This window comes from Rhinoraja longicauda, chromosome 18 (genome assembly GCF_053455715.1).
Source record: "Rhinoraja longicauda isolate Sanriku21f chromosome 18, sRhiLon1.1, whole genome shotgun sequence".
In the NCBI taxonomy this organism is placed as follows: Eukaryota; Metazoa; Chordata; class Chondrichthyes; order Rajiformes; family Arhynchobatidae; genus Rhinoraja; species Rhinoraja longicauda.
In genome coordinates, this window is record NC_135970.1 from 31211901 (window position 1) to 31239171 (window position 27271).

A 27271-nucleotide genomic window follows, 5' to 3' on the forward strand; every position below is an offset into this window, starting at 1 on the left:
ACAAACCAAACTCCCTTCCACTGATTCCATCTTGACTTCACACTGCCTCGGCAAGGCCACCAGCATAATCAAGGACGTGCCTCACCCCGGATACTCCCTCTTCTCCTCTCTCCTGTCAGGCAGAAGATACAGAAGTGTGAAAATGCACACCTCCAGATTCAGGGACTTTCTTCCCAGCTGTTTTCAGGCAACTGAACCATCCTATTACCAACTAGAGAGCAATCCTGACCAATCATCTATCTCATTGAAGAGCCTCGGACTATCTTTATTCAGACTTTACTGGACTTTTGTCTTGCAATAAACATTAATCCCATTAGCCTGTATCTGTACATTGTGGATGGCTTGATGGTAATCATCTATAGACTTTCCGTTGACTGGATAGCACACAACAAAAAAGCTTTTTACTGCACCTAAAAGTGACAAGTGACAAAAATAAACGAAACCAAACTAAACAAGACTAAACTAAACGAGACTCAACTAAAGTGGCAGATTGTGGCTGCCACAGCCTTAGTCACAATGAAGCCAACCTCACCTGCCTTGTTGTTCTGAGGCAGTCAGCTGCTTCCACGTAGGTCATTGAGCAAGTTTATTTGACTTCCGAACACGTCCGATCTTGCTTTTGCTATAAAACCCTACCAGTACCTGGACTTGAGAGCCTGAGCAGGCTTGGACTTTAATTCCTAGGAGTGCAGGAGGATGAGAGAACCTTTAGAGATGTATAAGATCATGAGAGGAATAGATAGGGTGAATGCACAGTCTTTTACCCAGAGGGCAAAGGATTAAGATGAGAGGGGAAAGATGTAATAGGAACCTGAGGACAACTTTCTACACAAAGGGTGGTGGGTGAATGGAATGAGCTGCCAGAGGAGGTAATTGTATGTCTTTTGAGGTGGGAGGAGACCAGAGCACCCAGAGAAAACCCACATGGTCACAGGGAGAATGTACAAACTCTGTACAGACTGCACCCGTAGTCAGGATCGAACCTGGATCTCTGGCGCTGTAAGGCAGCAAGTGGCACTGTCTGTGTGGAGGTTGCACATTCTTCCTGTGACCACGTAATTTCCTCTGGCTAATGGCTCTGGTTTCCTCCCACATCACAAAGACATGTGGGTTTGTATGTTAATTGGCCTCTGTAAATTGGCCCTGGTGTGTATGGAATGGATGAGAAAGTGGGATGACATGGAACTAGTGTGAATGGGTGATCAATGGTTGGTGAGGACTCAGTAGGCAAAGGGCCCGTTTCCATGTTGTATTTCTAAATGAAACTAAACCCCAACCCTTACCCCATATCCTACTCAAACCTCCATTGTCCTACCAATTGCCCCCCCCCCCCAACTTTCATTAGCCACCCCCCCCCCCAGAAGCAGAGGGAGAAGGTCTTCGGAGCAGACTCGATGGGCCGAACGGCCTAATTCTGCTCCTGTCTTATGGTAGTCATGCACACAAATAACATGTGAATCCTGGGCCCTGCATAAAATCAGATTCCTTTGATGGGATCCACACACAGAGTTGGCCTTTGCAAGTGCTATCCGATTTTAGGGGCTCTGTCGTTGTACTCCATTGGGATTGAACTTGATGAATCTTAACCAATCTTTTTCTTTCTATTATGTTGCAGTGCAAGCACAGAATATGGAAGCCGTTCACTGCCAGAACTGTTCAGCAGTCTTGTCCTGCATCAGTCGAGTTCACCAGCAGCATGCAGACATAGTGAGTGCCTTGCATCCTTTAATGGTGAATGTCAGAAATAAGTTAAGGATCTCTTAAAAGAACACCACAATGCTTTTCTAACTGACACAGTGGGTACGGCCTATTGCTGGAAATATACCATCTCAGTGGATTAGCTTATTGAATGAAGTTCAATAAAGAAGCATGGACAGGAAAGGTTTCGAGTTTTATAAGAGCCGAATGTGGGCAGGTGGCGGCACAATGGTACAGCGGTAGAGTTGCTGCCTTACAGAGTCAGGGACCCGGACTTGATCCTGGCTACGGGTACTATCTGTATGGAGTTTGTACGTTCTCCCAGTAACGGCGTGGGTTTTCTCCGGGTACTCTGGTTTCCTTTCAAAGGTGCAAAGACGTACAGGTTTGTCGGTGAATTGGCATTGGTAAAATTGTAAGTTGTCCTTAGTGTGCAGGATAGTGTTAATGTGAAGGTGGATTGCTTGTCGGTGCAGACTCAGTGGGCCAAAGGGCCTGTTTCCTCACTGCATCTCTAAAGTTTAAAGTCAAAGGTTTAAAGGTGGTACTAGTATAGATGGCATGGGAAGAGGGCCATGATCTTGGTTGGCATGGGAAAAGGGGCTGTTTCCATGCTGTATTACTCTATAACTCAATGACTCTAAAGAATGGTATTTTTGTTTAGTGCAGTTGGAGATATAGCATGGAAACAGGCCCTTTGGCCCACTGAGTCCACGTTGACTAACGATCACTCGTTCACACTGGCTCTACGTTATCCCGTTTGCTCATTCACTCCCCAACACATATGGGGCAATTTACAGAGGCCAATTAACCCACTAACCTGCACATCTTTGGGATGTGGGAGAAAACTGGAGTACCCAGAGGAAACTTATGCAGTCACAGGGAGAACGTGAAAACTCTACACAGGCAGCACCCGAGGTCAAGGTTGAAGTTGGGTCTCTGGCGCTGTGAAGCAGCAGCTCTACCTGCTGTGCCAGTGTGCCGCACTTGTTGTCTGCTATATCTGTTAGACAAGCTCCTTTCATTAGATGCTGAACTGTCTTTGTTTTCTTGCTCAGGTCTGGCCTTGCGAATTCTGTAAAAAGCATAACGTTGTCACTCGATCCTTCAGAACAGTACCTAACAATCAGGATGTCGTGTATATCCCTGGGCCAATCGATGATGACTACATCAATGTGGATGACTCCTTGGTCATTTTCTGTGTGGATATCTCGGGAAGTATGTGTGTAACCAAAGAGGTGAGGACAAGTCCTGGACATCTCAAAAATGACTTCATGAATATTACGTCATGGATGGAAATTCAGGAACCAGAGCTGCATCCCAATGCATCCCCAAACTAATTCAAGATCGTTGATTTTGTCTTTCTAGGTCAAGGCTACCCACGGTTTCGGGACGGTTCATATATCAAGGTTGGAGGTACATATTTGCTGCTATTTTCAGAGTGAATGGGACAACATACTGTGAATTGTAGTTCCTTATTTCTTTTACCACCCATTCCTTCTCTCCAGAGATGCTGCCTGCCCCGCTGAGTTACTCCAGCATTTTGTGTCTACCTTATTTCTTTTAGTTTAGAGGAGCAGCATGGGGAAAAATGCCAAGTCCACGCTGGCCATCGATCTCCCCTTCACACTAGTTCCATGTTATTCCCACTTACTCATTGACTTCCCACACACCAGGGACAATTTGCAGAGGCCCAATTAACCCACCAACCCGCATGGCTAGTAGGGAGAGGATGCGAAAGGGGGATAACACAGAACTGGTGTGAGCAGGTGATTGATGGTTTGTGTGGACTCGATGGGCCCAAGGGCCTGTGCCTTTCAATCAATCAATCAAGACATTTACACAACCAGGTAAGAAAGCAGCTGTGAGGCATTACCAGCTTAATTTCCCTGGAGAGTTTCAAAGAGGGAAACCCATTGTTCCACAGTTGCATGTTAATACTGTTCTAATGAACCATTAAGCTACTGAAATCATCAACTGGTCTCTCCTGAGGGACCGTTCTTTTGTAACCTGATGCATGGCAGTTTAATGTGACAATCAGTAGATCGGAACAGACTTCTAAATGTCTTCTTGGGAAGCTTATATCCCTACTCAATGAGCGTTGCATTCTCCAATTTTAGGTTTTTTATTTTTAAAAAGTTTTTAGCTTTAGAGATGCAGCGTGGCCCACCAAGTCCGCGCCGACCTGTGATCCCCGCACATTAACACTATCCTACACACACTAGGGACAATTTACACATATACCAAGCCAATTAACCTACATACATGTACGTCCTTAAAGTGGGGTAGGAAACCGAAGATCTCGGAGAAAATCCACGCGATCGCGGGGAGAAAGTACAAACTCCGTACAAACAGCACCCGCAGTCGGGTGTCCAGCTGTAAGCGCTGTAAGGCAGTAACTCCCTACCGTGTGCCACCATGCCATACCCACTAACAAACACCCCCTCCCTTTTGTCCCTTTCATCCACCACCCCTGTGCTCCACCTAGATTGCACCTATTTCTCCCCTCCCCACACCTTCCTTATCATATCATATCATATATATACAGCCTTCCTCCAGCTTCTAGCTTCATTTGCAATTCTTCAATCTTTTTAGCTCACACCTTCTGTTTTGTTTAAATCTCCGGCCTTTGTCCAAACACCTGCATAACAAATACCCCCCTTCACCTATGTGCACCTATTAGCTGTCATGCTTTGTCCTGCCCCTCCTCTCCTCCAAATTTCTTCCCCCTTACAACCTGAAACATCACATATCCATGTTCTCCACATATCCATGTTCTCCAGAGATGCTGCCTGTCCCGCTGATTTACTCCAGCACATGCAGTTCCTAGTTTCTGCTTCTAAATGCACTGTCATTCTCCACCTGCTCCTAAACCCAGTAATGTGGAACATCTTCAGACCCGAGGTAAATGACCAAGGCCTTCCCAGTGGAGTCTGCGGTGCCTGGTAATATCAGCCCGGCACTACAGGTCCCACTAGGAAGTTCTGATGGGTCCAATCCCAAGCCAGGATCATTCTCAGCCTCGAGTCCTCTCTCTCTAAAGAAGCTTCCGATGCTGCTGCTGATTCTTGTTGAGCAGATAGACTTGGCTCAAATAAGGTGCTATAACAGCATTAAAAAGACTCTTGGACAGGTACATGAATATGAAAGGTTTAGAGGGAAATGCAGGTTGGTGTAACTAGTGGAGATGGGGCATCGTGGTCAGAATGGACAAGTTGGGCTGAATGGCCTGTTTCCTTGCTGCATGACTCTCTGACTATTTACTGTGCCCACATATCCTCGCAGCAGGAAGGGCTACATGGCCCATAAAAATCCAGGATGTTGTGTTGTATCTTCAGGAGTTTTTGAAATAATTTGAGTGGAGGCAAGTCGTCCTCCATGGTAAAAGCTATGTTTAAAACCTGACATTATTACAAATAGAGCAGAAATTGCAGGAACAGATCACCCTGGAGGCTGCAACAAACTCACTGGGAAGTCCTCCATCCACTAGTTGGTTTAATCTATTGCATTGATCGATTCCCATTGTCCCAACACAATGACACTAAATAGCTCTGTAAGATGTGACTTACAAGTGTGAAAGTTTGTGTTTCAAGCTTTCTTTTGAGTGGAAGCTCTCAATTGTTAATCTGACCATTATTTCTTCTTGATTTTGCAGAACGTTCAAGAAGCTATCTTGACTTCTTTGAAGCACATGACCCAGACCTGTCCCCAGAGGCGAGTTGCCTTGGTGACATTTAACGATGAGGTATGGTAGTATTTGGGAAATAATGGTTATGTTACAGTGGCAGGATGAACATGCTGATAGCTACATTACATTGTTGGGTCGGGAAGTAAACATTGAGCAGATATACAAGAGAGGTGTGTGTGGAAAATGTGTGACTCTTTAGTTTGAGTAAATGTCAAGTCTAACTGAATCCCCCACTGGAAGGCAGTGTGAGGAATACTGGGACTCAATTCCCTTTCTTTTCCCAGGTAACCATCTATGGTGATGGAACACAAATGCCCACAAGACTGAGTAATTATCAGCTGTTGGATTCAGACTTCCTCAAGGAAAAAGGCAGAGATTATCCCAGGCCAGAGTGCATAGCTGAGAGCATTCAAACACTAAGCTACAGGATCCAAGGGTAAGTACAGAATTTATTATTTGCCAATTGAATGTCAATAAACGATCGATTAAAGGATTCATGCCACTGTTGTTTAAAGGTAGCACAACATTTAGAATCTAGATAGACACAAAATGCTGGAGTAACTCAGCGGATCAAGCGGCATCTCTGGAGAAAAGGAATAGGTCATGTTATGGGTTGATACCCTTCTTCAGACTAACACAACATTTTGTTAGCTGTTGTTACATGGACATATTCTCTCACGACCAGGGTTGAATATGAAGGAATGTTCAAGATGGTTTTTTGTGGATACTTCCATAGAACATGGAACAGTACAGCACAGAACAGAACAGGCACTTTGGCCCACGATGTCCCTACCAAGCATAATGCCAATGCCATAATGCCAAACTAATCTCCACTGCCACATGTGTAAGAAAATAACTGCAGATGCTGGTACAAATCAAAGGTATTTATTCACAAAATGCTGGAGTATCTCAGCAGGTCAGGCAGCATCTCAGGACAGAAGCTGCCTGGCATGCTGACTTACTCCAGCATTTTGTGCATAAATATCCACTGCCTCATGTGATCCATATCCCCCCATTTCCTGCATATCCATGTGTCTATCCAAAAGCCTTTTAAATGCCACTATTGTATCTGCCTCTCCCACCACCCCTGGCAGCGCGTTCCTGGCACCTATCACCCTCTGTGTAAAAATAAACACCTCATACATCTCCTTCCTTACTTTCTGCATTTGACTAAACTCAACATGTCCATGAAAATTCAAGTGCTCTTTCAGTATAAAGTAACAGTAAGATGCACTTGGAACAGTACAGAAGCAGGTTCTTTGTGGAGGTACTTGTGTTTTCAGTTTAATTTAGAGAAACAGGCTCTTTAGCCCACCGAGTGGTTGCTGAACATTAATCACTCGTTGACACTAGTTCTATGTTATCACACTTTCTCATCAACTCCGTACACACCAGGAACAATTTACAGAGGCTAATCAACCTACAAACCTGCATGTCCTTGGGATGTGGGAGGAAGCCGATGCCATCGGGGGAAACCCACGCGGTCACAGGGAGAACGTGCAAACTCCATACAGACAGCACCCCTAGTCAGGATCGAACCCAGGTCTCTGGCGCTGTGAGATAGTAGCTCTAACAGCTACGCCACTGTAGCGGCACCCTCCTCCCCCCCTCCCCAAGCACTGAGGCAGGTGGCAAGAACATGCACAATTGAACTGGATGACAGGCTGGCCATGATTGAACATGACGTTTTTATAGTAAGTAGTCTCTTCTTTTTCCTTATGCTTATTTTAATTTTATGGTCCGGCACACTTAAGCAAATCCTTTACATTTCTTTTGATTTGTTTTTAACATTGGTCAATGCTAAAAGCACCCGCTCTCACTCTAAATGTCCAGGCTAGCGAAGACAGAGACACAAAATGCTGGAGTAACTCAGCGGGTCAGACAGCATCTCTGGAAAAAAGGGGGATTGACCTGAAATGTCACCTATTTCTTTTCACCAAAGATCCTGACTAACTGAGTTACTCCAGCATTTGGTGTCTATCTTTGATGTAAACCAGCACCTGCAGTTCCTTCCTACTCACAAGCATCTTCTAGTTTTCTTTTAAAACCTTTTTTTCCCCCAGGGATTTACACAGTCAATGGTGTTCACTTCGTCAACTAATGTTCACACTCTGTCTAACACCGGTCTCTAAATTCCTGTTCCAGTTCCTGGTTAATTGAAGTTTAAATGCTTATTTATGCTATGTTCTGGGAGCAACACAAGCCCAGCCACAATTGCGCTTCGATTTGACCCTTAGTTTGTAATTTTTCTCCGCAGGATGAGAGAGAAAGGTGCTACTGCCCTGGGTCCGGCTGCACTTGTAGCAGTGTCGATGGCATCAAAGAGTCTCGGCTCAAAGGTAAGTCTGAGCCAATGGCCATGTACTTACTGACTGCTGTTCTGCCTGAGATCTGCTCACCCAGGACCAACCCAGAATTGTATCTGGATCCTTCTGTCTGGCATGACCCAAGTACAAAGCTCTATGCATCGAGCCACAGGTGGAACGGGGAAGAGAGAGTCAGGGAGCTATGTGTAGGAGGGAACTGCTGGTTTACACTGAAGATGGACACAAAATGCTGGAGTAATTCAGCAGGACACAGCATTTCTGGGAAGGAATGGGTGATGTTTCGGGACTGAAGAAGTCTGAAAAAGGGTCTTGATCCGAAACATCACCCATTCCTTCTATCCAAAGATACTGCCTGTCCCGCTGAATTACTCCAGCATTTTGTGCCTATCTTCAGGGAGCTCTGCCTCTTTCATATCAATCTGCCATTGGCGTAAAGGAGCATGGAAACAGGCCCTTCAGCCCAACTAGTCTATGCCAACCAAGATGTCCCATCTACGCTAGTCCCACCTGCCTGGGTTTGGCCCAAATCTCTCTAAAACTTTCCTTTCCATGTACCTGTCCAAATGACTTTTAAATGTCGTTATGGTACCTGCCTCTTTTTTTACCAAAGGGTGGCGGGTATATTGAATGAGCTGCTGGAGGTGGTGGTTGAGGCAGGTATTATCGCAATGTTTAAGAAGCATTTAGACAGGTACATGGATAGGGTTAGAGGAAAATGGGCCTAACGCAGACACGTGGGACTAGTGTAGATGAGGCATATTGGTCAGTGTGGGCAAGTTGGGCCAAAGGGCCTGGTTCCACGCTTTGTGACTCTATGACTCTCTGTGCCTCAAGTACCTTCTCTGGCAGCTCATTCGATACATCCACCACCTTCTGCATGAAAAATGTTTTCACACTGAATGATGCAATAATATTTGCTGCATCGCGTGCAGAAGGCTTGTATTCTCAAGTTTCATCTGCAAGGACAATTCTATAACTCTGGTACATTCTGCAACTTCAGGTGATCATCTGTACAGATGGGAAGGCAAATATAGGCCTGGGATACTTGGAGAGCGTGGAGGAAGATATGCATGCCTACTCCAAACAATTCTACACTGATTTGGGAGAGCAAGCAACTTTAAATGGGTAAGCAATCAATTTTAATGCTCCACTGTTATTTTTGCACAAAATGGCTTCCAATTACTGTGTATTGCATTTTAATGAAACTCAAAAATACTTTGGATGCTGGAAACCTGGGGGAGGAAACACAGGGAATAGTGAAAATATTTAGCAGGTTTGGCAGCATCTGTGGAAAGAGAAGGAAAGTTAATGTTCCAGATCCAGGCCCCTTTTTCAGAAATTCTTCCCACGGATGCTACCTTTAGACTTTAGAGATACAGCGCAGAAATAGGCCCTTTGGCCCACCGAGTCTGCACTGAGCAGTGATCACCCTGTACACTAGCACCATCCTACACACCAGGGACAATTTACAATTTTACTGAAAGAAACCTGACCACCCGGAGAAAACCCACATGGTCACAGGGAGAATGTACAAACTCCCAGAGAGCACCCATAGTCAGGAAAGAAAATGGGTCTCTGGCACCGTAAGGCAGAAACTCTACCGCTGCGCCACCATGTCACAGAGCTTATGGTTGGAAAGTTGTAGCAGAAGAGTGACAAAATAAAAATGGTCTGCTCCACACGGATTTATTTTTTCTGTCCTTGCTCCAGGGTGATTGTATCGATTCTGACAATAGAGGGCACCGACTGTAGATTGGCAGAACTCGGAGAGCTGGCAGATCGGACAGGAGGAAGGGTGAGAATAGAAATGAAAGAGTGGAAGCAGTAACACTGTTAATTACTTCACTTCAAAATGCAGTTTATATAATGAAACAAAAATTAACATAACTCCAGCAGATTTATCTGAAGAGCAATGAACAATGTCAACAAAAAGTGCTGGAGTAACTCAGCGGGTCAGGCAGCATCCCTGAAGAACACGGATAGGTGATTTTTTTGGGGTCGGGACCCGTCTTCAGTTTCTTACTAAATCTTGCTCTTCCCACTCTAAACCTATATCCTCTGTTTTTTTGATTCCCCTACACTGGGTCAAAGACTCAATGCGTGTTTCCAAGTTCAGAGGAGTAGATCTCATTTTCAGCTCCTTTAATGCTTCAGCCATGGAATAAGTCACAGAGTCATAGCGTGGAAACGGGCCCTTCGGTCTAACTTGCCCATACCGACCAACATGCCCCATCCACACTGGTCCCACCTGCAGGCGTTTGGCCCATACCCCTCTCAACCTATCGTTTCCATGTATCTATCCAAATGCTTTTTAAATGTTTCAATAGTACCTGCCTTAACTACCTCCTCTGGCAGCTCGTTCCATGTACCTACCACTCTGTGTAAAAAAAGTCACCCCGAGGTCCCTATTAAATCTTTTCCCCCCTCATCTTAAACCAAAGTCCTCTGGATCTTGATTCTCCTTCTCTCGATAAAAGACTGTCCATTTACCCTATCTATTGCCCTCATGATCTTATACATGTGACAAAATGTCACATGGAATAGAAATCCAAAACACGAAAAGCCCATCTCCATTTCTTGGCATGTGTTGAGTTAATTGGTCTCAACTGAAGCAGCATTTGGGATGTTCTATGACTAGGTTTGCTCCAACAAATTAGCTCGGGCTACTTTCCAGATATCCAGTGACCATGAGACACTATTTCATTGGTGTTCTTTTCACTGCAGGATGTGCTTCAAGTTCTGATCTTTATTACAATATAAACTTTCTGACAGTGGAAAGCTGATATATCCTGTATGGATTCATGGTTTAGTTTGATTGTCCCGTTAAGCACTAGATGATCAACAATGGACATTTTGCTGTTATGTTAATGCTGCAGTCACTTAGCAAGTGACTTCTACTTGTCCTCTACTATCTGGTTAATGATCCCTGATATTCCTGGATACAGAGATCCTCGTGTTGCATCCTGAGTTATGTAAGCACATGTTGCACTCGGGCTGACTGATTGTGGGTATCACAGTGGTGCAGCCGGAAGAGCTGCTGCCTCACAGCGCTAAAGACTCGCTTGCAAATGAGCAACCAGCACATCAAAATGGGCTCCATCTGGCACTACTATGCCATAGAAGTGTGCGGATTGGTGGCACAGTGGTAGAGTTGCTGCTTTACAGCTCCAGAGACCCAGGTTCGATCCTGACGGTGCTGTCTGTATGGAATTTGGAGGTTCTCCTTGTGACCGCATGGGTTTTCTCCGGGTAGTACTCCCGTTTCTTCCTACATTCCAAATACATACAGGTTTGTAGCTTAGTTTGGCTTTGGCAAAAATTGCTAATTGTTCCGAGTGTATAGGATAATGCTAGTGGAGGGGGATTGCTAGTCGATACGGACTTGGTAGGCCAAAGGGTCTGTTTCCGTGCTATATCTCTAAACTAAACTGTGTCTTGCACATGGGTACTCTGAAGTCCATCCTGGGTTTTCAAGGTTTAGTTTAGTTTAGTTTAGATTAGAGATACAGCTTGGAAACAGACCCTTCGGACCACTGAGTCCACGCCAAGCAATAATCACCCATGCACTAGTTCTATCCTACACACTTGGGACAACTTTTACCGAAGCCAAATTAACCTACATACCTGCACGTGTGTGGGGGGAAACTTGAGCACCCGGAGAAAACCCATGGGATCATGAGGAGAATGGATAAACTCCGCACAGGCAGCAACTGTGGTCAGGATCTAACCCGGCTATCTGGCCCTGTAAGGCAGTAACTCTACCGCTGCACCACTGTTCCACCCTAATTGGTTGGAGAGTGGAATTTTGTGCTCCTTACATTCTTTTAGTTTGCCTTACATACTGGATGTGCATGTGTAGACATGAAAGACAGAAATGATGAAGTAGCAGATGCCAAGCTTGCTAATCTCATTCTTTCTCATTTCAGGTCAACATTGTCAATCCAATTAATTTGCCCAATGAGATTCAAGCTACTTTGGAAGATGATGTGATTGCGACTGATGTTACGGTTACCTTTGTAGTCACTGAACAAATGTAAGTGAAATCTACTCAGATCAAATGTGTCTCTGAAGATATCTACTGGTTGCACTCGACTGGCCTTCTGCTTTCTTCCCCACATGTTGCACCTTCTGCTTTCTTCCCCACATGTAAGTGCAATAAAACAGCAACTACATGCATCTTTGCAATACCTTTAATTCAGTAACAATCCCAAAGTGAATCACAGAAGATGGGGCAGCAAAGACACTAAAGAGTAGTTAAGAGGTGGAGGGTGTGAAGTTGCTGTTCAAATTTGAAGAAATTTCAAAAGTGGTAAGAAATATAGTGGACAGCAAGACTAAAGAGATTTGGCAGAGAATTCCAGGTGCAAATACATCCTAGTTGAATGTTCTAATGTGGAAACAAAGAGCTGCAAATGCTGGTTAATGCACAAAAGGACACGAAGTCTGAAGGTGTCCCAACCCGAAACATCAACTATCCATGTTCTCGAAAGGTGCTGCCTGACCCGCTGAGTTACTCCAGCACTTTGTGCCTTAGTTGAATGTGATGAGGGGAAAAAAACCCTTTGACTCTGTAAACATAAAGGGATCCAGATTTCCATTATTACACTGGGAATCTTTCATTTTTAGCACCACAATAGCAACTTCCAATAAATATCCAAGGCACTAACATTCTTTTCTGTCAGTAATGAAGCCACCTTCAAGCCGATCAATGTGAGCAGCTCAATTTCATTGATTTTACCTTTTTCAATGGTTCAATGGTTCTATTCACTGAGGCTATCAATTTTGACACTATAATAATAGGGATGTATTATTAACAAATCCATTAACAAATTTCTTTTGTTTAGTTTAGTTTTTTATTGTCATGTGTACCTAGCTTTTTGTTGCATGCCATCCAGTCAACGAAAAGACTATACATGATTACAATCAAACTGTCCACAGCATACACATACAGGATAAAGGGTATCCTAATATATATATCATGGGCATTTTGGGAAAGCAGGAAATATTTTTGAACATTCATAACATTATTCATTTGCTTACATTTTCTTGGACTTGTTTTTATGAAATTTGTGCTATGTAAAATGGCGCTGCAAATTAGACTATGAATGGTCCTTGTTAATAGGAAACACTGAGCCAGTCAAGTCCATGCCCACGTTATACTATGTGCCTCCTAAGAGTGGCATGGTGGCACAGTGGTAGAGCTGCTGCTTCACAGCACCAGAGACCAAGGGAAAATCCTGAGCTCGGGTGCTGTCTGCGTGGTTTGCACATTCTCCCTGCTACCGCGTTAGTTTCCTCCAGGTGCTCTGGTTTCCCTCCACATCCCAAAGACGTGCAGATTTGCAGGTTAATTGGCCTTTGCAAAATTGCACCTAATGTGTAGGGAGCGGATGCGAAAGTTGAATAAAATTGTGTGAACAGGTGATCGATGGTCGAGGTAACTTGGTGAGCCGAAGGACCTGTTTCCATGCTGTATCTCCAAACTAACCTCGAACTGGTTGCTGATTGTGTGATCAATTGCCTTATTATGTTCCTTTGAGGTGCATTGATATGTTTTATTACATTAGAAATCATACTTAAATACCAGCTGTTCTGGCACAAGGAGAAAACCTTCTTTCCTTTCTCTCTTGTACTTAGGTATTTCAGATATGAAGCGCAAACAGGAAATAAGCTGGTGAAGCAAGTTGGAAATGTTACCAAAGATACGGAGATAACATTTGAATTCGGAATAAAGGAATCCCACATTCAAAGTAAGTGTTAGAAAGAACTGCTAAGTGTACCATACTAAGCAGCCCAGTTTCACAAATGCATAGCCATGATCACATTGAATGGCGGTGCTGGCTCGAAGGGCCGAATGGCCTACTCCTGCACCTATTGTCTATTGTCTACCCCTCACATCACCCCAGCCCTTATCCCTGTCAGGTTTCCACCATCCCCTCCCGAACTTCTTTCGGATGCAGAATGGTCAGTCCTCAGTAGTGGCCAAAGATAATAGAGCAGAGCAAGATAGACCACTCGACCCTAAAAACCGTAGTATGTCATGGCGCCATTTTAATAGGCAGAAACTTGCAGAAACATTTTTAAAGAAAAAGAACACAAATCTGTGAATTGATAGATGAGATATATTCTGCATTTTTATGGTATCATCACACATACTGTTCCCCCAAAACACTGATTACACTGTGAGAGGCATAGTGAACGGCGACTTTTGCTTACTAAAATGGCGGACGTTCCGCTCCTTTGCATACGACATTCAGTATAGGCAATTTCGACGGAGTGGTTCATCTTGTTCCTCTAGTATCTTTGGTACTGGCCTTACCTTTGTACAAGTTCTCTTCTTCTCGGTTAACTTTAGTTTAGTTTATTATTGGCACATGTACCGAGGGTACAGTGAAAAGCATTTTTATTGAGTGTTATAAAATGCTAATTAAATGTTAGATTAATGTTATCTAGTCAGCAGAAAGACAATACATGATTACAATCAAGCCATTCACAGTGTACAGATATAGGAAATAATGTTTGTGTAAAGTACAGTGAAGTCCTATTAAAGATAGTCCGAGGGTCTCCAATAAGGTAGATAGTAGAACAGAACTGGTCTTTAGTTGGTGGTAGGATGGTTCAGTAGGATGACAACTGAACCTGGTTCTGCACTTCCCAGATTGAGAATAGCATGGGAAGTCTTCATATTCAGCTAGAAATATTCCATACTATGTTCAATATAATCTCCAATGACTTGGCTTTATCGATATAGAGAACACAAATATCTTTAAATTTTCTCAGCTGTTCAGGAAAATGAAAAGCTGCCCTTCCAGCTGCAAGTGAACTTTACCACACAAGATAGAAGAAAGGCTTGTCGTATCATCAGTCAGGAGAAACGAATAACAAATAACAGGTACTCCACCCGGCCTTCGTTTAAGACTTGATAAACATGTGACATGCCGTCCTGTACATACAATTTGCATGTTATGTTTCCCTGAGTAAACTTAACAAACTTCACAAGCACTACATTGACCAGAATGCATTTTGTGTTATGTAAAGTTTGAAAGAGCACTTATGAAAAATACAATTCAGTCTGAAGAAGGATCCCAACCCAAATCTTCACTTACCCATGTTCTCCAGGGATGCAACCTGACGCACTGAGTTACTCCATTCAGATAGCACCCAAGATCAGTATAGAACCCAGGTCTCCCTTAGTATAAGAAAATAACTGCAGATGCTGGTACAAATCGATTTATTCACAAAATGCTGGAGTAACTCAGCAGGTCAGGCAGCATCTCGGGAGAGAAGGAATGGGTGACGTTTCGGGTCGAGACCCTTCTCCCTTAGTTCTCCCTGTGACTGTGAGGATTTCCACCAGGTGCTCCGGTTTCCTCCCACAGCCCAAAGATGTGCGGGTTTGTAGGTTAATTGGCCTTTGTAAAAATTGCCACAAATGTGTAGGGAGTGGATGTGTACCACATAGGATAACACAGAACTAGTGAGGATGGGTGATCGATGGTCAGCGTGGACCGATGGGCTGAAGGGCCTGTTTCCATGCTATATGTCTAAAGTAATTTAATTAAACATTCTCATCAACTATTTTGATCATCTATGGTTCCATTATCAGCAATAACTCAAAATATCGTGCCAAAGTGTGGCAACTCTTTGTGCGCTGGTCACAGAGGAGGATCTGCTATCATCTGATGCAATCGCTCTGCTCTGTTAAATTTAGTCCAGTTTATTGTCACGTGTATGGAGGTACAGCGAGAAGCTTTTTTGTTGCGTGCTATCCAGTTAGTGGAAAGTCCATACGAGTAAAATCAACCCATCCACAGTGTACAGATTAGGATAAAAGGAATAACGCTTAGTGCAAGATAAAGTCTAGTAAAGTCCAATTAAAGATATTCCAAGGGTCTCCAATGAGGTGGATGGTTTCTTAGGACTGCTCTCCAGTTGATGATAGGATGATTCAGTTGCCTAATAACAGCTGGGTAGAAACTGTCCCTGAATCTGATTTGATTGGATAGCATGCAAAACAAAGATTTTGCTGTACACATGACTATAATAAACCTAAACCTAAGGCCAAGATAGACACAAAATGCTGGAGTAACTCAGTGGGTCAGGCAGCATCTCTGGAGAAAAGTAATAGATGACGTTTTAGGTCGAGACCCTTCTTCAGACTCAATCTTTGTTCTACCTGTAAATCTAGCACAATTTCTAAATGTTCTCTGTATCTTCCCCTTTGCTCTACCTACTGAACGAGTTTGGCTTGATTATGTTTACTAATATCTTTTTGTTTTCAGTTTAGTTTAGAAGGGTCTCAACTTGAAACGTCACTTGTTCCTTTTCTCCAGAGATGCTGCCTGACCCTCTGAGTTACTCCATCACTTTGTGTCTATCTTTGGTGTAAACCAGCATCTATAGTTCCCTCCTACACATTAAACCTAAACCCAATCAATCTATTTCCGCATGCTGGACATGTGAATCCAGTTCTAGGGTGGTGAGAGGGGCTGATCTCTCTCTCTTGTTCTAATCTCTCTCTCTCTCTCTCTCTTGTTCTGTTTCAGTTCCCTGGTTGAGGAGAGTGTGAACATAACGGTGCTGGGAATACATGCAGCACAGCTCAGTGGTCGTCTGACGATGGAGGGCCGAGTGAAAGAAGCTTGCAGCGAGATGGCCGCACAGAAGGAGCTCATCCAGAAGATAGTGTAATTCAACTTTTGTGTTGATTGAATGATCCGATATAGAATGTTTGTTATGTATTCATTTTGGAATCAGGATGATGGCAAGGCCAACATTTATTGCCCTTCCTTCCAGTACAGTTGAGGACAGGGTTTTTGGATTTAGATCCAGCGACAATAAAAGACTCAATGTATTTAGTTTACATTAGTTTAGCGATACAGCATGGAAACAGGCCCTTTGGCCCCCTGAGTCCATGCCGACCATCGATCACATTAGTTCTGTTATCCCACTTTTTCATCCACTCCCAGCATATTCGGGGCAACTTACAGAGGACCAATTAACCTACAAACCCGCATGTCTTTGGGATGTGCGAGGAAACCAGAGCACCTGGAAGAAACTCACGCAGTCACAGAGAGAATGTGCAAACTCTACACACAGAGTGCAGGCAATCTTTCCATGCACGGAGGCTGTTACCCAGGCTAGGGGGATCAAGATGCAGAAGACAGAGGTTTAAGGTGAAAGGAGAAAATAAGTTTAATAGGAACCTGAAGGGCAACTTTTTCACTCAGAGGGTGGTGGGTATATGGAATGAGCTGCCAGAGGTAGTTGAGGCAGATCCTACAATAGCATTTAAAAGACACGTGGTCAGGTGGCACGGTGGTGCTGTGGTAGAGTAGCCGTGTTACAGTGCCAGAGACCCGGGTTCAATCCTGACTACCTGTGCTGTCTGTTCGTTCTCCCTGTGACTGCATGCGCCTGTTTCCTCCTGCGCTACAAAGACGTACAGGTTTGTAGGTTAATTGGCTTCCATAAAATTGTAAATTATTCCTAGGATGTAGGATAGAAGTAGTGTACGGGGTGATTGTTGTTCGGCACGGACTCACTGGGCCGAAGGGCCTGCTTTGGCCCTGTATCTCTACAGTCTAAAGTCAAAAGTACATGGATAGGAAAGGGTTAGAGGTATGCGGACAAACAGGACTAGCTTAGATGGGGCATCTTGGTCGGCATGGACGAGATGGACTGGGGGGCCTGTTTCTGTGCTGTGTGACTCCATGATTATGAGTTAGGACTGTGTAATTTTGAAGGATGCCTGCAGGTGGCAGTGTTTCGATATCCCTGAAGCTTGATGAATTATTGTTCCCCCAGTGAGAGCACTGAAAATTGAGAGGGCGGATTGAAGTTACCCTTCGATAAGATCAAGCGATAAACAGATGGATGTAGCATTTTGTTAAGTGTGCCAAAGCCAGGAGTGGAAAAGTGAAGGAGAAACAAGGAGTTGCAGATGCTGGGTTACAAAAATACCCACAAAGTGCAGGAGTAACTCAGCAGATCAGGCAACATCTCTGGAGAACATAGATAGGTGACATTTTGAGTCAGGACCAATATTCAGACATTGTAGTACAGAGGGAATAGCTGAGGGTGGGACAAAGCCTGGGAAGTGATATGTAGACACAAATCTCCAAAAGGGTCCCGACCCAAAACATCACCTATCCATGTTCTCGGGAGATGCTGCCTTGCCCGCTGACTTACTCCAGCACCCACTATCAAAACCCCTCCTCACCTATATCCTCTTATCATTCGCCAGGCCTTGTCCTGCCCCTTCTCTATTCCAGCTTTCTTCCCCCCCCTTTCCCATCACAATCAGCCTGAAGAAGGAACCCGACCTAAAACATCATCAATCCATGTTCTTCTGAGATGCCACCTGACCGCTGAGTTACTCCAGCCACTTTGTCTTCTTTTTGTAAACCAACATCTGCAGTTCCTTGTGTCTCCTTTTTACTCCAGCACTTTGTTTCCATTCCTGGCAAGTGATACGTAAAGGGATTAAGGTAGAGGGAAAAGTGAACCGTGTAGGTGACATTAGTTTCGAGTTTTAAAAGCCTAGTAAATTGGAACCACAAGTACCAAAGTAGAGTGTATAGTTCTGGCGTATCGCAACCCATGCCTAGCATGGTTTGATGCGTCTGTTTTCTAACCCAACATTATCCCTTTATCCAGTCAGGGGAGTACATCACTGTGCATGCTTGATTCACAATATCACCCACACTTTAGTCAATAGACAATAGGTGCAGGAGTAGGCCATTCAGCCCTTCGAGCCAACACCATCATTCAATGTGATCATGGCTGATCATTCTCAATCAGTACCCCGTTCCTGCCTTCTCCCCATGCCCCCTGACTCCGCTATCCTTAAGAGCTCTATCTAGCTCTCTCTTGAATGCATTCAGAGAATTGGCCTCCACTGCCTTCGGAGGCAGAGAATTCCACAGATTTACAACTCTCTGACTGAAAACGTTTTTCCTCATCTCCGTTCTAAATGGCCTACCCCTTATTCTTAAACTGTGGCCCCTGGTTCTGGACTCCCCCAACATTGGGAACATGTTTCCTGCCTCTAACATGTCCAACCCCTTAATAATCTTATATGTTTCGATAAGATTCCCTCTTATATGTTTCGATAAGATCCCCTCTTATATGTTTCGATAAGACTTCGATAAGGCTTTAGAGATACAGAGTGAAAACCGCTGTTTGGCCCAACGAGTCTGTGCCGACCAGCGATTTCACCCGTACACTAGCATTACCTGACACACTAGGGACAATTTTACAATTTACAGAAGTCAATTACAGACCTACAGACCTGTAAGTCTTTGGAGTGTGGGAAGAAACCAGAGCACCTGGAGAAAACCCACGCGGTCAAGGGAGAACATACAAACTCCGTACAGATATCGCCCATAGTCAGGAGCGAACCAGTCTCTGGCGCTGTTAGGCAGCAACTCTACCACTGCGCCACTGTGCCGCCCACCAGCAAAGGGGAGACATTAGTCATTGTACTTACCACACAGCACGGCCTGACAGGTCTTCAGGAGGTGCATTAGGATTTTTTTTAAGTACCTGATTTTACAGTAATTTCATTGTGTAACAGCTGTGCTTTGAAACTAAAGCAATGTCAATAGCTCAATGCAAACAACCTAACATTTTTGAATGTGGTTTATTGACTAATTAGCCTGTGCAGGCAAGTCAAGAATGTGAAGTAAATTGAATGGAGCCAGACATTTAACAGAAGCTATAATGCACGCCTTGTAGACTGAATATGATATATCGCATACAAGGAAGTTTGGGTTATTGTGTTTTTGATGCAAGTCTTTCCCCTTTCAGTGAAAAGAAACATAATCAAGAAGAGGAAGATATTTACCAGAACTGGTTGCGATCAGTAGCAGTCGTGTGTGAGGACCTCGTGCATTCTGAGGTGAATATTAATTTACACAGTTCCAGATGTGAGAGGTAGAACAGCTGTGGCGATCCTGAAGCTCTGAGGTGCATCGGATATAGTTAATGCTCGAAAAGGCCTTTTCCTCACACTCACAGGTAGCCCGTGGGTCTGGATCACTGGTGGGAGAGTCTAGAACTAGAGGTCATAGCTTCAGAATTAAAGGACGTTCCATTAGGAAAGAGATGAGGATGAATTTCTTTAGTCAGAGGGTGGTTAATCTGTGGAATTCTTTGCCACAGAAAGCTGTGGAGGCCAAGTTAATCAATATGATTAAGGCAGAGATAGATAGATTCTTGATTGGTACAGGTGTCTAAGGTTATGGGGAGAAGGCAGGAGAATGGAATTAGGAGGGAGAGATACATCAGCCATGATTGAATGGTGGAGTAGACTTGATGGGCCAAATGGCCTAATTCTGCTCCTATAATATATGACCTTATCACCTTACAAATTCCCAATTTTCTTTTCCAAATATTTTTTACCAAAATTATGTCACATCACTCTTATAAAATTCCCAGACATCCGTTTTTTAAAAAACTTTTTTCTTTAATCTGCATTATTTTACTTTGCATTTGAGCAGTCTTCAATCTTTTCTTATATATATATTCTTATTTCAGGTGGGAGGTGTGGCAAAATCAAAAAATGATGAAGGAAAAAGTGACTCTGTTTTCAAGGTAAATGTTCACCAATGAAGTTAGGCTGACACAGTGGTAGAGTTGCTGCCTTTCAGCGTCAGGGACCCAGGTTCGATCCTGACTGCGGGTGCTGTCTGTAAGTTCTCCCGGTGACCGCATGGGTTTTCTCCGGGTACTCTGGTTTCCTCCAACACTCCAAAGATGTACAGGTTTGTAGGTTTATTGGGCTCAGTAAAATTGTAAATGATCCCTAGGGTGTAGAATAGTGCTGGTGTATAGGGTACTTGCTAGTCAGTTTCTGCACTGTATCTCTAAAATCTAAAGTTGTCGTCAGATGTTAGTTGAAGTAGCTAACTGTATCTCTGGCATAATTTGAAGCATTACAATTGGCTGAGGCTTTGTTTAAAGCAGCGAAGAAAGAAGTGGTTTGTGACCGAGACAAAGTTGGCAAAAGAGCTTGCCAACTGCGCATTTGTTGCTTAAATGAGGATGCCAGTGTCCTTGACACTATGCTAGGAAATATCAGTGCCTTCAAGAGAGGAGCAATCTGGCAGCAGGAAAGAAATTAAAACCATGAGACCAAAGGCTTGTTAAATTGACACAGCAGCAAAATAAGTAGAGCTACTGTATCGCAGCTCAAGTGAACCGGGTTCATTCCTGACCTCCGGCGCCATCTGTATGGAGTTTGCACATTCTTCCTATCTTCCTAAGGCCTCATGGGTTTCCTCCAACTGCTCCAGTATCCTCCCACCTGCCAAGAAGATGGGGGGGAGGGTTGGTAGATTGCTATACTACCAAGAGGGAAATTGATATCATGTTTTGGCACTACGAACAGGAGGATGAATAGCAGGATGCTTACTATAAATTGTCCTGAGTGTACACTGGTAGCAGAACTGCAGCGGGGTTGGGGAGGGGGGAGGGGGAGGGGGAGGGGGGGATTTAGTGTAAGTAGCCCAAACAGCCTGTTAAAACAAGGAACTGCAATTGCTGGTTTACCAAGGAAAGACGCAAAATGCTGTAGTAACCAAGTGGATCAGGCAGCATCGCTGAAGAACATGGATGGGTGACATATTGGGTTAGGATTCTTCTTCAGAGATGGTGCCTGACCTGCTGAGTTACTCCCGCACTTTGTCTTTACTACTTTAGTTTGGTACGGATGGTGCATTCTTATCAGAGATTTTCCTCATTTAATTTTATCTTTCCTCAGAGTTATGAAACATCTTAAATTGCTTCATATTAGAACATATTAAAATGTAATCAAAGACTGGTATGTAGGTTCTCCAGGGATGGTGCCCAACCCACTGATTTACTCCAGCATTTTGTGCCTTTTCAAAGGACCTGTAAATTAACGTGCGTCCACTTTAAATTCCCAACAGATATTGTCCGATGAGGCTGCAAGTACGATTTATCGTCTGAAGAATGCAAGGAGTAAAATGTTGAAGAAGCCGAGGTCTAAACAAGCAACTTAATCAGGGATATCGGAGAAATGGATCGGCTGAAAGTTTGTAAATGGATCGGCTGCAATTTTTCATTCTTTGTATTTTACAAAAAAAGTTAAAGAACCCTATTTTTATTGTCCCGTTGAGTTACTTCAGCACTTTGTGTCTATCTTCGTTATAAACCAGCATCTGCAGTTCCTTCCTACATATACTTATTTTACAGGATAGGGGGTAAACTATTTAGGACATAACAATCTAAGGTTAGGTCGGCTAGGACTTAATTCCTTGGAATGGAGGGCACTGTGGGGTGATCTTATAGAGGTGTATAAGGTCATGAGGGGGATAGATAGGGTGAATGCTGAGTCTTTTACCCTATGTAGGGGAATCAAGAATCAAAGAACCAAGTTTAAAGTGAGAGGAGAAAGATATAATAGGAACCTGAGGGGCAACTTTTTCACCCAAGAGGGTGGTGAGTATATGGAATAAGCAGCCTGAGGATGTAGTTGAGGTAAGTACTATAACAACATTTAAAAGATATTTGGGCAGGTAGATGGAGAGGAAATGTTTTGTGGGATATGGGCCAAAAGCAGGTAGGTGGGATTGGCGAGGATGGGGCATCTTGGTCAGTGTGGGTAAGTTGGGCTGAATGGCCGGTTTCTGTACTGCAAGACTCTATGACCAGGTTGAGGAGAAACCTCTTCACTTGGAAGCTGTGAATCTTTAGTGCTTGACTCCAGAGGGTTGTCTACAAACAAGAGGATGAGGTCATATAGTTAAAATAACAGGAATAGGCTACTTCAGACCGAAAGTTTAGTTTAGTTTTGGGACAGCGCGGAAACAGGCCCTTCGGCCCACCGAATCCACACCGACCAGCGATCCTTGCACATTAACACTATCCTATACACACTAGGGACAATTTTACACTTATACCAAGCCGATTTACCTACATATCTGTACGTCTTTGGAGTGTGGGAGGAACCCGACGATCTCGGCGAAAACCCACTCGGTCACAGGGAGAACGTACATACTCCGTACAGACAGCACCCGTAGTCGAGATTGAACCCGGGGCTCCAGTGCTGCAAGCGCTGTAAAGCAACGCTACCGCTGCGCCACCGTGCCACCTTGGTCATTGTAATTTGGTCATTGCCTTGTCAAATACCAGGGCAAACTTTTTCATTATTATGAAGAGAGAGATGAAAATAGGTTATAGGTAGTTGGACCCCAGAGTGATAATTAATACATTATTGGTTAGGTGTTAATTTGGCTAACTTTCTTTTCCCAAACATATTGCTTAGCCAATTTACCCTAGAAAACTGACACATATAAAAATTGTGGTTTCCATTTGACCCAATTGATTAATTTGTCTGTTTATTGTCATTCCTATAAATATGGATACTGGAGAATCTCGAAGATAGGAAGAAGGGGAAAGCTCTTTAAATATGTGTACAAAGTGGCACTTTGATAGTTGCTGCCTCAAAGTGCCAGAGACCAGAGTTCAATCCTGACTCCGCGTGCTGTTTGTACAGAGTTTGTACATTTTCACAGTGACCGCGTGGGTTTTCTCCGGGTGCTCCGGTTACCTCCCAAAAATGTGCATGTTTGTAGGTTAATTGGCACTAATGTGTAGAATAGAACTCGTGTATGGGTGATTATTGGTCGGCGCGGACTGGGTGCCCAAACGGCCTGTTTCCGTGCTGTATCTCTAAAGTCTAAAGTCAGTATATAACTACAACGGCTGGGTCATAATACATCCACAGAACTACATCCAACAAATAAATCAGAACTGGAAGAGCGGAATGTAAATAATTAAATTAAAAGTCACCAATTTGATTTATATAATTTATTAGCAAATATTAAGCTGCAATGTTAGTCTCACCGAGCTGGAGTGCAATTGGTCTTTGCTGTTTAGACAAATGACAGCCTTCCATTCTTCAGTATTTTACCACTGAACAACTTCACCCCAGTGTTTGTTTAATGTCAAAATTAAGCTCTTTACAATGAAACCAAAGACAAATAAACCAGGATACACTAATCAAACGTACAAATAGAAGGCAAATCCCATTTTAAATAATAACATTCAGATTACTTTTTACATAGATCAGGGTAACACCAACAGCAAATCCATGCCGAGCTCAGTAACACTATACTGACTAATTGGCCAGTGGCATTATAGATAGAATAGATCTACGTCAGGAAATGGTCCATTGTGAAAAGTGTTGTTCCCAATGTAAAGAAATCAATACATCAGTAACTATTGCATGGTAATTATATACAGCAACGCTCTGTGGACAGATTCAATCATTACAAAATTGGAACCATGTTTTAATTTAAATAATTTTAAAATAGGGTTACAATCTTCTGCCACAATAATACATTGCTGAGAGAGTCAGCAATCTATGCTCTCCGAAAGTGAAACTAGAATTCCCCAAATCATTACTATAAGATTGAAAGCCCAACCTTTAACTATTAGCAAAAAGTCAACAGAAATCAGGCCTTTGGTGTCCCTGCAGACAGATTCACATTCACTTCGGACTTCACACAAACATTCGAACCAATAGTCAAAATGAAGAATGGCAATCAATTTTCCTCAAGACTTTAGAGATACACTGCGGAAACAGGCCCTTCAGCCAACCGCGTCGATCAGTGATCACCCCATACACTAGCACTATCCTACACAGTAGGGACAATTTACGATTTTACCGAAGTCAATTAACCTACAAACCTGTGCGTTTTTGGAGTGTGGGAGGAAACCGGAACACCCGGAGAAAACCCACATGATCACAGGAAGAATGTACAAACTCCGAACAGACAGCACCTGCAGTCAGGATCTGACTTAGGTCTCAGGCGCTGTAAGGCAGCAACTGTACCGCTGCGCCACTGTGCCGCCTTTAACTTTAAAATAAATTCCTTAAATTAAAACGAAACTCTACATTCTCAATCATTTTCAATGTGAATTACGTCAACAAAATAATCTGAAGAAGGGTCTCGACCCGAAACATCACCCATTCATTCTCTCCTGAGATGCTGCCTGACCCGCTGAGTTACTCCAGCTTTTTGTGATATCAACAAAATAGTTGCAATCCTTTACTCTCTATTTGTTGTTATTTCTTAAAAGGTTTCCAAATTAATCTTCAACTCAATTTAAGGGGTCATCAGACAATATATAACAACAATAAGCAGAACGCTTTCATTCCACTTAGATACTGGTGAATAGATTTCTAGATTACAAATCATCCTTACTGACCAAAATAACTCCTTTAAACAATCATAGAACTTATGCCTTAAACACAACTCATATTTAGAATGCAGAGTGTACTACTCACGGTTTGGCTACATTTAATCTACTACTAGTTTTAAAAAAAAAGAAAGGTAAAAGAAGACTATTCAGCATTTGCTCCTCTAGTGTTGCAGCTGAACTAGCTTAGCATCTAACTGCAAACTCTGTCAGCATCTTTGCAATCAAGTTCATTGTGCTTTCCCTTTTTGAAAAAAAGAACATGTCATCAATACTTACTTAATAAATAAAACATTTTTATAATGAAGTTCTCTAATGCCTTACACAATGTCTGTGGCTCAACGAATGTTAGCTCAAATCATAAATATCACATGACAATGAGAACATAAAATATGGAAAAGCGGTGAGAAAATGTCCCAGTCTATTTGAGCACCAATTGTAAAGGCAACAATAAAGCGCAGGTTAAATTTCTCTCCCCATCTACCACCAAGTTCCTGACTTCAGCTGTTCTATTATATACAAAGAAAATTAGAGGAGACACATTATGAACGATCATTTTATGGCCGGAGACTAGAAAATACAAATAAAAAACATGATGCTCAAAAATAATGATAAAAGAGATTGGACAGGGATTTGGAACGCATTAGTTTTCAGTTGATCCAGTTAGGAATTTCACAATGGGAAATACCCCAAAGTATACAGTAAGAATGTCTCAAATGGACCCTAAATTCATGACAACCTTGCAAACGTACAATTTCAACTAAGGAGGCAGTGAACACATTACCCGACCTCCGCCTACCCTTACAAAGAGAATAAAAATCAGTCAGATTTCCCATGAACAAATGCTGTCCAATGCCCACTACTGTAACTGTGTAAAGTGCGAATAGGACTGGGCTTAGATGTGAAAGTCTGCAAGCATTTGGCTTCTGACCCCACGAGAGATAAGAAATAGACACTGGAGCAGAATGCAAACAAGCTGCCTGGTATTGATCGAATCAATGCCATCGTGAAATATAACTGTTCAGAGATGAATAGAGAAAACTGGAAATGATAAACATTTCAGGAATGCTACAACGCAATGATTAATTGCAATACTGACTGGATACTGGCGTGAAGGCCTTGGTGTGACCCCTTGGAGTGAAGAAATCCATTTAACAACAGATGAAACACAAATATTAATAGTTTATCTCATTCATATATGTTCACTAACATATGCGATGCATCATTCACATAGAAGGGAAGAAAGTTCAAAAAAAATACTTGCGCTTAACTTAGTTTAAATAAACATCATTTACTGTCAACTCATAATTTATGACAAAAATGTATTAAAAATCATTGGCATGCACACAGCTGCCAACCTGTCCACCATGAATGCTTGTAATCCAAGCAACCTTGTAAACCTGCCACACATCCTTTCAGCTAATCGGTATCACTACCGACAGGAGGATACAAAACAGTTATCTTCTTGCCTTTAGCCTGTCCTACAGCTCTGCAGAACATCAGGTCAATGTGCTCGGAGATAGGACCACATCACTTGGCCCCTAACAGCTAGTGCACCCAGTTGATGTTCCCAAGGAGAATGGATCAAGGACAATGGAGCACCCCCACTTTAGAACGGCAATGCTTATTAACAGATGAAAGTCTGCTTTGTTCGTGGAGAAGGCCGCTGCGAATTAAAGGGCAGTTTCCCGACCCAAAACACATCTCATCCATGTTCTCAAAAGATGCGACCTGAACTGCTGAGTTACTCCAGCACTTTTGTGTCTTCTTTCTCCCATAATGATTACTTGTAATGTGTTAAGGACATATCAATTCATCAAAAGATCAAAGAATGATTACATCACAAACCTTGCTGCTTTTGTATCAAACATTTACCCTTTGCTTGGTTCTGTGAGATGCAAATGTGAGTGCTCACAATTACAATGCTCGAGACAATCTAGAGAAACAAGTATTTTATTTGCAAGTCTGCAGAGTTGGGTGCCTTCCCTCTCAAGACACACCGAGGTCGGGAAAATCCCTTCTTTTTATTCACTTCACTTTACAATTGTCACATCTTAAATTCCTCCCCTTCGGGCTCCTTCCAATCGGAGCACTGAGGTACACAATCTACCGTCATCGCCCCTGTTGCCTCCCACATCATACATCGCATGTACATTTAAATGAGGCATCTTGTCATGCGGGGCATTTTTGCAATATTCATTTATCTCATTAGGCATGCGCAGTACAGAGTAGTTCATGCCCTCTCCCCTAGTGCTCTGGTCATCTTGCCCTCTCTCCTAGTTCTTTGGATATCTTGCCCTTATCCTCGGAATGTCACTATTTACTC

At 43.2% G+C, this 27271-nt stretch overlaps 1 protein-coding gene across 1 annotated transcript in view; it reads left to right on the forward strand.

Moving 5' to 3' along the window:
* Window positions 1-21829, forward strand: part of LOC144602123 (circularly permutated Ras protein 1) — a 43796-nt gene extending 21967 nt beyond the window's left edge. The window contains exons 6-20 of the mRNA XM_078414839.1: window positions 1616-1707; window positions 2757-2936; window positions 3067-3114; window positions 5354-5443; window positions 5671-5822; window positions 7644-7725; window positions 8714-8838; window positions 9424-9508; window positions 11640-11746; window positions 13351-13463; window positions 14494-14605; window positions 16260-16400; window positions 19525-19615; window positions 20254-20310; window positions 21648-21829. Coding sequence (XP_078270965.1) covers window positions 1616-1707; window positions 2757-2936; window positions 3067-3114; window positions 5354-5443; window positions 5671-5822; window positions 7644-7725; window positions 8714-8838; window positions 9424-9508; window positions 11640-11746; window positions 13351-13463; window positions 14494-14605; window positions 16260-16400; window positions 19525-19615; window positions 20254-20310; window positions 21648-21740 — 1568 coding nt within the window. The 3' untranslated portion in view covers window positions 21741-21829. The remainder of the gene's footprint in view (window positions 1-1615; window positions 1708-2756; window positions 2937-3066; window positions 3115-5353; window positions 5444-5670; window positions 5823-7643; window positions 7726-8713; window positions 8839-9423; window positions 9509-11639; window positions 11747-13350; window positions 13464-14493; window positions 14606-16259; window positions 16401-19524; window positions 19616-20253; window positions 20311-21647) is intronic.
* Window positions 21830-27271: the final 5442 nt, after the last annotated feature.